Source organism: Convolutriloba macropyga, chromosome 8 (genome assembly GCF_964194025.1).
Source record: "Convolutriloba macropyga chromosome 8, txConMacr16.3, whole genome shotgun sequence".
Classification (NCBI taxonomy): domain Eukaryota; kingdom Metazoa; phylum Xenacoelomorpha; order Acoela; family Convolutidae; genus Convolutriloba; species Convolutriloba macropyga.
In genome coordinates, this window is record NC_134475.1 from 53,544,429 (window position 1) to 53,559,122 (window position 14,694).

Consider the following 14,694-nt stretch of genomic DNA (forward strand, 5'->3'; position numbering starts at 1 on the left):
AGTGAGAATAATGTCTTATCCGCGATCTCGTCTTAACTCTCAAAAAACAACGGCTAGATTGACCACTTAGCCGCCCATGTCGGTTACCACAGTTATAAACCATTTTTTTAAAGAAAAATGACTGAAAACTGTTAATTTTTGGAGATTTTTTTTTGAAGTTTTCCAATATTTCTCTATTAATAGAAAAGTGTGTTATCCTGATATAGGTCACCTATTTTGCGTGGCCATTTTGACGTCTTCCATTGCATAGAAAAAAAAAGAGATTGATGTTGAATTTGTTTTTAATCATTCAAATAAATTAATAGAACTTCTCTAAATTTTTACTTCAGCTGGATTTTGCAATAAAATTATTTTTTTACGGTTTTTTTTTGTTTTACTGCTCCTTTTTATAGGTGGTTAATTCAAAAGCTAATTTTCTCGACAGAGAAGATTCAACGAGCAACTCGTTTCCAAAACTCCGATAGGTGAGCAAAAAACGGAAGATCAGGAAGTGAAAACACGAAAAATGTTGCTGCGGTCATTCAAATCGAAGAGCGGAGAAAAAAGAGAACGGTTATTTTGCACACACCTTTGTCTGAATTAGAGCCTCAATATAGGTGTGCAAAATTGTTTGCTAGGCGACCAATTTTTTTGTTTTGGTGCGTATTTTCAGGTTGTTTTTTGTCTTAAGTTTTATACTTTGTCTAAGTTGTTATAGACTGAAGTAAAAATATTCAAGATGTATTGTTTTTTAGGCTAATTTGTAATTAAAGGGAATTTTACTTTAATTTGAAGTTTTTGCAGCCATTCTGCACGTTTTTAGGCTATTTTGGCTCACTGTAATGTTTTTTGTTTTTGGCAGCTGAATTGAATCCTAAAGCTCGTAGGCAGTTTATTTTACGAGTTGGATAAAAAAATGTTTCGGAACGGAAGCATTTTTTCTATAAGTTTAACGAAAAATTAAAAATATTTTATACAATTTTTCTCAATTTCTTACATCTTTTTTCGAACTGTTCGTGAGATTCTTATGGCTTATCCATTTTGCTTCTGAGTTTTTTGGTTGTATATGTTTACTATATGAAAAATGTAATCTAATTTCTAAAATGTTTATTTCAATTTGCTTTTTGGCTGATTCTTCTTCTGTTTTTGGACTTGAGATGGTTACTTTCTCTGCTTTGAATCGCAATTCGAGTAGATACTATTTATTTAAAAAGTGAGTTGTTCCTGAGTTCTTCTGGCTATGATTTTATATGTGCTTGACTGTGTACCTGTCCATTTGGATGTCATCCATGACTGGAATGTGGAGGTGATGAGGAAGGTGAGGTCCCAGAGTGTTTTGAGCATCTTGACCTCCTTCCTGCACTGCTTCAGGTGTTTAAACTCAGGCACTGCAACCTCAAACAGGTCAGCTGACTTCACTATCTCACTCAGTGTCTCCTCCAGATTCGTTATGTTCTCGTTTTGCTAAAAACAACTTTAGTCAATATGAAATAGATTGAATATCATAACGTAAGCTGAAGCTATAAAAAACAAAGAACAACATTTTTAGTACATACAGATCAACGTGTAAGGATAGACTCATATGGGGGGGGGGGGGGGGGTTGATGTGGGACAAAAACAGTTTGAAATTATTGACACAATGACGCAATGAAACCTGATCAAGTTGTGAGTATGGCTCGGGTGAGTTGTACTTGAAGGGTGCCTGTGTCTTGAATACCCTGTCTTTGAATTCCAGCTGTTCTGTCTCGAACTGGGAACACCTCTTCCTGATTCTGGCTACTTCGTCTGCCTGCATTGGGGCAACATTCTGTTTCACTGCCACTGCTACTTTCTTCGTGTTCTCCCACTGTTCCGGAAGTTCCTGCGCAATAGCGTGCTTGGTGACGTCACATCAAATGGAAGTACCAAAATATAGAAAAAACTAAAGCTCATAATTTCAGACGATTGAGTAGCCTTTATTCAATAAAGTTGTTAAATTCAATAAAGGATAAAATTTAATGAAATGAGGTTATAACAAACTTAAGAGTAATTGTTACGTAACATTTTCAACCAATCAGAATCGAGAATTTTGCGACCAAATTTATACCAAGATAAAGCAGCTGGAAATTCTAGTCGAATGGGCGTGCAGCCGAATGAAAAAAAGTTATTATATTAAATTTTGATAGGTCGATAACTCTGACCGGTTAGAATTTGATAAAGTTTCTAACCAGACACAGACGACCTTCGTTCTAATTTTTCCATAAAGTTTTGAGCTCCATAAGTTGCGCGGCTAAATCAATGATGAAATTGATTAAAGGGCGACAATTATCTGATCAACTTTTACAAAAAAGCAAAATAGCTGATACTGTTTTAATGCTCATTGTTGATGAATTCGTAGCGGTGTGTTTTGGAGTAATCTTACGTGAAGATGATATGGAATAACTTTCAACAAAACTTACTAATTGAGTCCCTTACAATTATAAAATATGCGAATCCTATCTGATTCGTTTTTGATAATCAAAGTTAAAAAGAATGAGATATATGATAGAACATAGACACTAATTTTGTCCAAACTAGTTACACATAACTGATTATGCAGCAAGAGCTACTCAATTTGATAGGAGTCTAATTTTCAGGGTCGCCATTTTATCCTGGACGGTTTCTCTTCGTTTGTCACAAATCGGAAGCCATCTAGCACCCCAGGAAGACAAAATGAAGACCACACAAGCGAGCTCTATTTTCAGAAGAAAGTTAACAATAATAATTGAACTTCACCGAACTGACTACCGTGCCATAGTTATCATTGGCGTAGAAAACACCATAAAATTTTTGTCACAAGAAATAGTTTTTGAACAATTAAGTTCAGCAGCCTGTGTCAAAATGCGATCTCAGCACATTTTGATGTCATTAATCAGCTTATTTAATAAAATCTGTTGGGTTATGGACTTTTGCAAGCGGAATAAAAGCGTTTTTAACTAAGTAAAAGAATTAATTTCTCAAAAAATGAGAGAATAACAAAATGATATTTTACAGTAGAATTTAGAGATTTACAGGAGAGATCTGATTAAAAGATCAAGATGATGATTTGAATTTGGGGATGAAAAAGGACTCAAAAATCAGCTGTATATATACCCATTATCAGTGTGAAAAAGTCAAGATACAAAACTAATCTTAGCACCGTGATTTATAGTGGGAGTCGCAAGGGTTACCCAATATGGTTTGCTCCTGCAAATCAGTCGCAAAGGGAAACATAAATGGAATGCATTTGCACTTTTCTAAGAATTCATTCACACTTCCGGAGATATCATCGTCATTTAATACATGCTGGGAAAATTTTACATCAATTAATCTAACTCTAATAATAGTTATCTAGATTCACCAATTTGAACCGAATATTGATTCTCAGCACCATTTCTTGACGATTCATTTATATAATTTCTTTGATCGAAGTCATATTGCTTGTCTTTCTAATCTGGTAAGTCAAACTTTCTTTCTAATTCTCACTAAGTTTAAGACTATAGTTTGATCGATATTCTAACACCCCCACTCAGACTTGAGCTGATTGCGTAGAGTCTGTTCCCATCAAAACTGCTCTGAATGTTTCCACTTTCGAAACGCGTAAGGACTTTGTAAAGATGTCCGCTGCCATTTTGTCTGTAGGGACGTAATGAATTGAAATAGTCCCATCCTCCGTCTTGTCACGAATGAAGTGAAACTTTGTCTCGATGTGCTTGCTCCTCTTGTGCATGACTGGGTTTTGGCAAAGTCTGATACAATTTTGGTTGTCCTCTCCAATTGCTATTGGACGTTTCTGTTGGATGCCAAAATCCTCTAGAAGTTGTTTCAGGTAGAGTGATTCCTAAACTGCTGCTGCCATGCCCTGATATTCTGCTTCTGATGAAGAAAGAGCAACTGTGGCCTGCTTCTTGACACCCCAGCTGAGTGCTGCGCCACGTCCGTTGAGCTTGAAGTAATAGCCCGTTGTTGATTTTCTGTCGTTCACGTCTCCAGACCAGTCCGCATCACTTTCCCCCACTAAATCATAACTAGCCTCTTTTGTGTAAGTAGGTTTTAAACCTTTTGAACCTTGAAGATATCGCAGAAGTCGTTTTCCGCACATCCAGTGTTGATTGGTAGGTGCATTCATGTGTCTGGACAGAATGTTGACTGTTAACATGATGTCTGGCCTCGTCTGTTTGGCCAGATACAGAAGTGATCCAACCAAGCTTCTGTAGATCCTCTGGTCCACTTCTTCCTCTCCGTTCTGTGCTGTCTGAAGTTTCAAATTGAAATCAGCTGGAGTTCTTGCGGGTTTGCATTGATCCATTTGAAACCGCTCAAGCATTGTTTCTATGTAGCGTTCTTGGTCGACTGTGACTCTGCCCTCCTCTCGTCTGATTCTTAGACCCAGAAACCAGTGTAGTCTTCCTCTGTCTTCCATGTGAAAGGTTGCCTCTAGTGCCCTCTTGACATCGGAGATCACTGTCATACTTCTTGATGCTACTACGATGTCGTCAACCCAGACCAAGATGAAGGTGTGATCCTCTGCCTCTGATATTGCGAACAAGCAGTGATCGTTCCTACTTCTGGTGAACCCCTGTCTCAGTTGGAAGTTTGCCAGCTCTTTGTACCAGTTGTTAGCAGCCTGTTTCAAACCATAAATTGATTTATTTAGTCGACATACTAACTTCTCCCCATCTGATCCGCGTTTTACAAACTCCTGTGGTTGTTCCAGATACACTTCTTCCTCGATTGGTGAGTGCAGGAAAGCAGTCTTGACATCAAATTGGTGCATCACATGGCCCTGCTTCGCTGATAGCTGAAGTAGAATCCTGAATGTCTCTGGCTTGCAGGTAGGCACAAAAGTCTCAAAGTAGTCCAGTCCTTCCACTTGTTTGAAGCCTTTCGCCGCATAGCGCGCTTTGTATTTGTCCACTTGACCACTGGGTCCCAATTTCACTTTGTAGACCCATTTGCCCGGTATGACGTCCCTGTCTGTGGGTGGTCTCACTAGGTTCCAAGTCTCGTTGTCTTGGAGTGCCTTGACCTCGTCCTTCATTGCCCGGTGCCACTGGTCCCAATCGTCACCTTGCTTGGCTTCGTAGATTGTTTTGGGTTCCACATAGTCGCCCTCAGTCATAGCAAAATGGGTCCTGACTTCTCCAAAAAACTTCGGAACATTCCTTGCTCGTGTCCCTCGTCTGGGCTCTGCTCTGTCCGCGTGTTCCAGTGCATATTCATTGAAGCCAACTGTCTCTAACTGTGAGAAGTCTTCTGTGTCACTTTCTTCCAGTGACTCTGAGTCTCTGTAACTCCCTCTTGTTGCAGTAGATCCTTCATCTAGTGCTGTTTCTTCAACATCCGAGGCCTCTTGTCTCAGTGTTGTTTCTTGAGTATTCACGCTCCCTGCGTCATGCCACTCCTCCTTTATTGCAGTAGATGTGTCCTTTCGTTCTCTGTTGTCATCTTCTCGATGACCATCATCTGGGTGCCAGATTCCCAGTTCCGACCCATCATCTAGTAGGTCAGCCGTTTCTTTGTTGTCAGGGATTGAGCCCACTTCAGACTCCTTGATGATCACATCTCGAACTGCCATTACCTTGCGTGTGTTGGGTATGTACACCAGGTATCCGTTTTCTCCTTCAGTGTAACCCACAAACTTTCCTTCCAGTGCCTTGGGTTCAAGTTTGCTGACGTCTCTGTCCCTCTTCCTCATGAAGACTGTGCAACCAAAAATAGATAATTTACTAATGGAAGCTTAGGTTTTATACCTCTCATCAGCTCTGCTGGGCATTTTTCTTCTCCTCGTCTCACAACCAAGTTTCTGATCCTTGCTGCGTGAAGAATTGCTGCTCCCCACATCATCTTGTGAAGTCCTGAGTCAATGAGCAAACATCTCGCCATCTCCAGCAGTGTCCTGTTGCACCTCTCAGCTAACCCATTCTGTTATGGCGTCTCTGGTATGGTCTTCTCCTGTAGAATGCCTGCATCTAAGCAGTACGCCTTGAACTGCTCTGAGAGAAACTCCTTCGCATTGTCTTGCCTCAGCTTCTTGGGCGTCCCCACACTGAGAACAAATTTCTTCAGGCTGGCCAGTGCTTCACTCTTTGCCTTAAGCAAGTCCACAAACACAAACTTCGTGTACTGGTCTGCAAACACTATGCAGAACCGGAACCCTGACAGTGACTCTACTCTGAAAGGTCCCATCACGTCTGTGAACACCCTCTCCAGCTTCTCTTTTGCTTGGGTCTCTGCCACTCTTGGTACTGGAGTCTTTGTGATCTTGGCCAATGCACACACACTGCATACATCATCGAGTTCCCCCACTGTCTCTGGTGCATTCCTGACCACATCCGCTTGATTCAAATGACCCAATTGTCTGTGCCACTTCCTTGCACTGTCAAATTTCACGCTGTTGGAACTCATCTTGAATTCTAGAACGCTGCAGGGTAAGTAAAACAAATTATTTTGTTGTGTTAGTTTTACCCGAGTTCCCTTCTGGAGTTTCATGCAGCTATTTCCCCTCTCGAAAGTGAAGCTATGTCCCCACTCCGTGCATCTTGAGACTGATAGGAGGTTTGAAGAATAGTCCGGCACACACAGAACATTTTTGAGTTCGCATTGGAATTCCCCTTTGTTTGAGGGTATGCTGATCCTCACACAGCCTCTGCCCACCACTCTGGAAGCCTCTCCGTTGGGATTTCTGACCACTGATTGAATGGGCACAAAGTCCAGGAACGCATCGATGTTCGTCACTATGTGATCTGTACAACCACTGTCCACTAGCATGCCTGCTGTCTTCCACTGGGTAAGAGCTGCCCAGCATTCCTCGTCTGGTGTAGCCAATGTTGGACCCATTGCCACTGACTCTTGTTTGCCTCCTTTTCTTTGTCTCCTGCATGCCCTGTCTAGGTGACCTTTCTCACCACACTTGCTGCATTGTGCTGTCTCCTTCTTCCTGCAGTCCTTGGCAAAGTGTCCAGGGATCCCACACACAAAGCAGTTTCCTTTCTTGGGTCCCTTCTTGAAGTCACGCTTCACTGCCAGTGCCACTGAACCACTTTGTCCCTTGTGTCTCTGCACCGTGCTCTCATGGAAGTTCTGCAGCCTTTTCCTCAACTCTGTGAAGTTCGTTGCCGGGTTGAAGCTTTCCTGTATAACAAAACTTTCATACCTCATTGGCAGACCATTGAGGACCAAGGCGTTGAAGGGGGTCTCTGAGACTACTTCCCTTGCTTCTTGTAGCCTTGTGAGCAACTCCTGTCCTCTGATGAAGAAGCTGTCCAAATCCTCAGAATCCTCGAGCTGCAGTCGAGCAAGCTGTGCCACTAAAGTCACCACTGTCGGTGTCTCCACACTCTGAAATCTCTCTTGCAAAAGCTTCCAAGCCTTTGCTTCATCTCCAATGCCATCATCTCCCACACAGTCATGTCTCATCAGCATGAGGGTTGTTGCATCTAGAGTCAGTGCCAGATGGCACCACACATTGTTCCGTTTCTCCTTGATGTCTGCAACTTCCTTCTCATATGCATCCTTCAGCACCTTGTGGTTCTTCTTCTCATCATTGGTTGCCCCATTGGCCAGTGGCGCAGGCTCATTGGGTTGCTCCTCTGTCCCAGTAGTGATTTGTAGAGTCCCTTCGTCTGCATCATCGCCACAAATCTTGTGCTCCAGATTGGAAAGTCCTGTGCCTTTCCTGTGTAGGTCAGCAGCTTCACTGTCTGTTGATCCATTGAAGTTTGAGCAGGCAAAACAGTTGTGAAAAAAAGGTACTAAGCAGAAAACGATTATGACTGTCAACAACAAATTAGTTTTGTTTTGGAAATTAATTTCATGACTTCGAAAATTGCTGGGCCCATAACCTGTTGGGTTATGGACTTTCGCAAGCGGAATAAAAGCGTTTTTAACTAAGTAAAAGAATTAATTTCTCAAAAAATGAGAGAATAACAAAAATGATATTTTACAGTAGAATTTAGAGATTTACAGGAGAGATCTGATTAAAAGATCAAGATGATGATTTGAATTTGGGGATGAAAAAGGACTCAAAAATCAGTTGTATATATACCCATTATCAGTGTGAAAAAGTCAAGATACAAAACTAATCTTAGCACCGTGATTTATAGTGGGGGTCGCAAGGGTTACCCAATATGGTTTGCTCCTGCAAATCAGTCGCAAAGGGAAACATAAATGGAATGCATTTGCACTTTTCTAAGAATTCATTCACACTTCCGGAGATATCATCGTCATTTAATACATGCTGGGAAGATTTTACATCAATTAATCTAACTCTAATAATAGTTATCTAGATTCACCAATTTGAACCGAATATTGATTCTCAGCACCATTTCTTGACGATTCATTTATATAATTTCTTTGATCGAAGTCATATTGCTTGTCTTTCTAATCTGGTAAGTCAAACTTTCTTTCTAATTCTCACTAAGTTTAAGACTATAGTTTGATCGATATTCTAACAAAATCTTTAAACATTTTTTTATATGTCGCATTTTGTCGCCAATCGTCATATCTATCCAGCATTGTAGCCCAGATTAAGCTGAAAAGATTGCCATATCAGCAGTGTAATGTTTTGTAATGTAACCGTAGCAACCTCAATCAGGGTCTTTTGCTATTTGGGAGGACTCAACAGTTAACCTGTTACGAAGTCCATATTCGACCAAGAAATGGTAGTACATTGAGATGACCATGCTCGAAGCAAATAACCTATGAAATGACTTTAAAATAATTTTTTTAATAAGTATTTATAATTTAAATACTACAGTTGGTTTGTTACACTCACCTGCAACTGCAGGTATACATCGTCATTGACTTCCACGTGGTACCCCTTGAGGAGTTCAATCGTGTTCTTAATGGGTTCGAACATCTGGTCTGTGGTGGCCTGTCTCTCCTTGATTCTGCCCAAGTGGGCCATACAAGCCACTAGTGCGGAGTAGTCCTCTATGGGCTTCACAAGGCCATTGTTTGCATCTCTGAAACATGCAACAATATGACAGGAGGGGTGTTTTATTGATACATCTGCAAAATTATAGAATTGACTGAATCGCTAGGACTCTACAAGGTTTAGGCCTCAGTAGTAGTAGCTAAGCAGATCAGAGGGTGGTAAAAGGATGTACCTATGTATTAACATTAGGTATAGCCTCTTTTCATCCAATTTCCAAAGATGTACCTAAAAAAGAGAGAGTGAGAACAATAGACCTGTCATCTTATTGTAATTACCCAGGGGTAATTATCTTAATTACCCCAGGGAAATGCATCCAGTTTTCCGCTCTAATGCACTTCAGCTAATCTTATCTACTTAACCTTTTTTTTCAAGGAAAAAATTTTTTATCGGACACATCCAGCAGGTGCACAAGCTTTTTGGATAAAAACGCATAATTTGATATTTTCTTTTCTTTTCATTTGTTAGTTTTCGAAAAAAAACAGTTTTCATTTTTTTCGAATTTTTGTGTTAATTTCAAATTGTTCTTCAAATTTTTTGATAAAGATGTTAATTTACTTAGAATATTTTTTATTGAAAATTGTCGTTTTTTACATAAGGTTTTTGATGAAAAATGCAGATCTTGATGTTTTTATTTTGTTTTTCTATTTTTCCATTTTTCAGTTTTCATTTTTTAGATGTAAAATTTTTAATTTTATTTTTTTTGAAAAAAATATTGTTTTACTAAATTAACAAAAATGCAAAGTTCGATGTTTTTGTTTTTCTATTTTTCCATTTTTCAGTTTTGATTTTTTTATGTAAAAAAATTTTTTATTTTATTTTCTGAAAAAATGTTGTTTTACTAAAAATAAGTTTCTTTCAAAAATGTCGTTTTTTACATAAGGTTTATAATAAAAAATGCAGATTTTGATGTTTTTTAATTTTCTATTTTTCCATTTTTCAGTTTTTAAAGTTTTTTATTGTAAAAATTTCAGTTAATTTTTGAAAAAAATATTGTTTTACTAAAATAAATTTCTTTCAAAAATGTCGTTTTTTACATAAGATTTTAAAAAAAAAGGCAAAGTTCGATGTTTTTGTTTTTCTAATTTTCCATTTTTCAGTTTTGATTTTTTTATGTAAATTTTTTAATTTTATTTTCTGAAAAAAATTTTGTTTTACTAAAAATAAATTTCTTTCAAAAATATCTCTTTTTACATAAGGTTTTTAACAAAAATGCAAAGTTCGATGTTTTTGTTTTTCTATTTTTCCATTTTTCAGTTTTGATTTTTTCATGTAAAATTTTTAATTTTATTTTCTGTAACAAAATTTGTTTTACTAAAAATAAGGTTCTTTCAAAAATGTCGTTTTTTACATAAGGTTTTTTACAAAAAAATGCAGATTTTGATGTTTTTCAATTTTCTATTTTTCCATTTTTCAGTTTTTAAAGTTTTTTTATGTAAAATTTTTAATTAGTTATTGAAAAAAATATTGTTTTACTAAAATAAGTTTCTTTCAAAGAGTCGTGTTTTTACATATGGTTTTTAACAAAAAATGCATATTTTGATGTTTTCTGTTTTTCCATTTTTCAGTTTCTGAAATTTTTATGTAAAACTTTTAATTCTTTTGAAGAAAAATATCGTTTTACTAAAATAAATTTTTTCATAAAAATGTCGTTTTTTAAATAATGTCTTCAACTAAAAACGCAAATTTTGATGTTTTTAATTTTCTGTTTTTTCATGTTTTATTTTGTTTGAAGTTTTATGTAAAATTTTTATTTTAATTTTTCTGAAAAAAAATGTTGTTTTACTACAATGAATTTTTTCAAAAGTTTTTTTTACTATTTCAAAAAAACGAAATTCTTAATTCTTTTAACCAATCATATCATTTGTATAATCTATCTTGAAATGAGTTAGGACCGAGAAACTCTGTTCATTTTGTGTTTTTTCTCAGTTGAACATCAGTGCTCTAAAAAAAAAGCAAAATACTCCAATATTTCCTTTACTTTCTTCAACATCTTTTCTTTCGACATTTCATTCTGATTTAGATTGCGTTCCCAACAAAGAGGAATCGAAATTTAAAACAACAGTAACCGATAACAACATCGAATTATCCTTTGAGGTGGATTGCACAAGAGTAACAATAAAAGCACAGACTACTAGCTTTACACTTCCTAAAGATTTGTGGAGAACTTTAGATGCTGCTAGACATCATAACCTCCACTTAGCAGAAGAAAATGTGAACAATTCAGTACTCTCTCTCCCCACTTATTTTCATGCCATTAAGAGAATTCGAAAAGAGCAAGGATTTCATCCATTGAAAGACAGCAAATGTATTTTCTCCCGTACTCTCGTGACATAAACCACTACGGTGTATGGTGGGTACAAAACATGTTCTCGAAGCCCGCTGATACGAAATCAGAAATCTTCGATCTACCCAATTTCCAACACCTTATTCTTCCTCCTATCCAAGAAAATGACAATGATCAGAACCAATCACTTCATCAAAATGTTCCTTTCTCGAACTACAGGTGCTCTCCAATATAAGTCTTAACAGTTGCCTGTGATCTTTGCTGAGTGCTCCCTCACCTGACATCATTTGTCACGTCACGTGATGTTACTAAAAATAGAAATGACATAAATATTACGTCAGGATGAACACTCAAATCTCATTGGTTACGACTTCTTTTACATCATCTCATTGCTTACGAAGTCGCAATAATTCTCGTTCTTACTAAAATTTCATTGGTTCGATTTATGAAGCTGTTTCTTGAAGATAATTCAATCAATTGTTGCTTTTCGTTTTCAATATTTAGTTACCTTTTTTACACATTTTTTATTTCTGCTTTAAAAACTCATCTTTTACTTACTTCGCGTTCTCACGCCACAGATGTATCAAAGTTCAGTCTCAGCTGACAGCAAAAAACCCTACGCCTTCCCTTTCCGCAAACAAAACCATAAGGGAAAACCAGTTATTCCCTCTTCCCAATTCGATTACCATAATGACAGCGTATATTCGTTGTTTAACGATACCAACATGAAAGTTGAGGACACTGAATCCAAACCAAATGAGGATTGCCAAGGAAACAACAACCTTTGGACTTTCCAAGAATACAGCAGCCGGAAATTTCGAATCAGCATCCCAGAGGAGACTATCAACACGAGCTCGAATTGGACCCATTTGAAAGTCTTTCGCAAAAATGTCGAAAGTGAATTTCTTCTACATCAATTTCTGATGCTGTCGGTCTGGGAATTAAAGATTTTCATTCAAAAATTACCTGAGTTGTTAAAAGAAGCACTACAATTTGAATCCAAGGAAGTTACTGCAAAGTTGATGATTGATGAAACTTTGTTCCAACCAACTGATGTGGAGGAAAAAGCAAAATTCGATTTGTTCTGGGAGGTGACTGCCAGACGAAAAGTATGTGTGACCAGAACAATTTACCAAGATGATCCAAACCGGTGTTATTTCATCATCAAGCTCTTCACCCGAGGGACTGAAAAGGACAGTTTTAGAAGGAAATGCTTCCTTCCTGTCAGAAATGGGGAGTTGCAGAAGCTGCATCGAATGAGCAATAAAATTATTTCAGTGCTGAACAAAGTCAAAAACCAGACCAAATCGCACAGTGCATAAAAGTTTTTGTAATTTTTTATATTGTATGTGATGTTTGTATTTACTCACTTTTCGAAAAAAATTCTTTCAGAACAGTTGCTTGATATGAAGATTGAGAAAAATTTTTGAGTTCGAAAAAGAAATCAGTCAAATTTTTGTTGGGAATACAAAAAGGAAAAATTATTTTTTGGCTGTCTGTCAAAGTTTTGACAAAAATGTAGATCTAGATAAAATCAACAGATAGGTTCCCTTTGGAGGACTAATAGGAGTTGGCGATTCAAAGTTAGAGAAACTTTTGAATTGGTCAAAAATTTTTCGTTTACATGCCACATTTCATGATGCAATGGGATACCTGAAAACAAGGCTAAATATTGGTCCCGGGTACTGTTACATGTTTCGATTCCTTAATTCAAAATTAAACTTTTGTTTCTTGGGATATATAACAGGTATAGCACATTGTTGTTTTCTGAAATTGTCACAACGATTCCGTTTAATTAAAGTGTGAATCATTATTTCCTAAGCACGAACAAAATTCAGTTGCACTCTTATAACAGATCATAATAATCACGCGGCTTTATTTTCGATAATAACAATCACGAACAACCTCCTTGGAAAATTTGTGGACGCACTTGCTCTCGAACAGTTTTTTGTCAATATTCCAGTGCTTAGTTGTAATAATAATTCTTTTCTTTCAATTATCAGCCTTAGTTTTGCCAGAACTTGTGACGAACGAACAGTTTAGATTGCTATTCTTTCAAGTGCTGTAGGTTATATACTTCCTAATCCCGGAAATAAAATGAATAAGATCATATCAACAAAGGAACGCATTCTGATGTATCTTGTTGGTCCTTCCGGATATGGGAAAATTGTTTTCATTAATGATATGCTACAAATGAAAACTTTTCAACCGTCGTTTGATCAAATTTTATACTTTTATAAGCACTTTCAGACTATTTACAATACAATGATGCAATCAATTGCAGATATAGAATTCATTCAAGGTGTTGGCTTTGAATCAATTGAGAACTTACCCGCTGACGGCACAAAATATTTACTCATATTCGATGACTAATTAGATATTCTTCCAAAGTCAGAAAAATTCAACGCAATTGCGACAGCCGGTAGGCATCGAAATTTAAGTGTATATATCAAACATAATTTCTTCCACAAAAACAAAATTGGACGTGATGCTGAGCTTCAGACTACTCATTTTGTTTTGTTCAAATCACCCAGAGATGTGCAGCAAATTGAATTATTGGGAAGACAACTGGGTGTGGGAAAACAATTAAAACAGTGGTAGGATGAGGCTACACAAGAACCATATGGTCATCTGATGATAGATTTGAGACCATCTACACCTGATTTGTTGAGATATTGTACAAATGTAACTTCATTTCCTTCAGAATTCTTCGTACCGAACAGTCGTGCTCGTATCGGTGATATTAATGATAAACGCACAGAATTATTATACTCTGAAGTTCTTTCGGAATCTCAACAAGAAATGTCAACCAGCTTTCCTTCTACGTTGTCCTAAAGAGTTCATCAGATTTCTCTGTGAGTGTATTGTAAACTTGATTGAAGGAAACCTCACAGGAGTAAAGGAAATCAGATTTCTCGCTTCCAAAAACAACTAAGAAAGCTCACATCAAAATCAACAACCCTTAGTTCCAGAAGACTTATATTGGGTTCAAAAGCTGGATAACAATATTAGGTTACATATATCAACCTTGTATGAACAAATTTCCAACTTTCTTCAATGAGTGAAGTCAAAAAGTTTGTTCTTGTTCCAAAAGAACTGTGGGAGACCAGAAAAAAGAAACTATCGGAACCCTACGGCGAGATCTATAAAAAAGAAGAAACAGTCTTGCCATTTATCAAAAAAGCGAAAGAAGTCAGTTCCGAAAAAACCGATCGTCCTCCTAAAGAACTTAAGACAGATCTGGAATTCCACTACAAAAAACAGTCCTGAGACATTGAAAACTTTGAAAGAGATATACGAAATTAAACGGTTGAAAATTTCACTTTCGAGTACAATTATTGTCGACAACGTTGACACAGGAGTTGACATAAAAACATTCCTTCATTCAATTAAATTGAAGAACGCTCCAGTTGATCCAAACTATTTCCCAATTCTTAATGTTCTAAATCTGAGACCACATCTGGTTAAAAACAACATTTTGAGGACACAGTATGGC

The 14,694-nt window shown here is 37.1% G+C and overlaps 2 protein-coding genes across 3 annotated transcripts in view; both read right to left on the minus strand.

Annotated features, from left to right (window-relative positions):
- LOC142344830 (dynein beta chain, ciliary-like) overlaps positions 1-14,694 on the minus strand; it is a 270,411-nt gene that overhangs the window by 75,501 nt on the left and 180,216 nt on the right. The window lies entirely within an intron of this gene.
- LOC142344304 (dynein beta chain, ciliary-like) overlaps positions 1,186-14,694 on the minus strand; it is a 50,088-nt gene continuing 36,579 nt past the window's right edge. The window contains exons 18-20 of the mRNA XM_075395891.1: positions 8,753-8,942; positions 1,634-1,840; positions 1,186-1,443 (exon numbers count right to left, since the gene is read on the minus strand). Of these exons, the coding sequence (XP_075252006.1) occupies positions 1,186-1,443; positions 1,634-1,840; positions 8,753-8,942 (655 nt within the window). The remainder of the gene's footprint in view (positions 1,444-1,633; positions 1,841-8,752; positions 8,943-14,694) is intronic.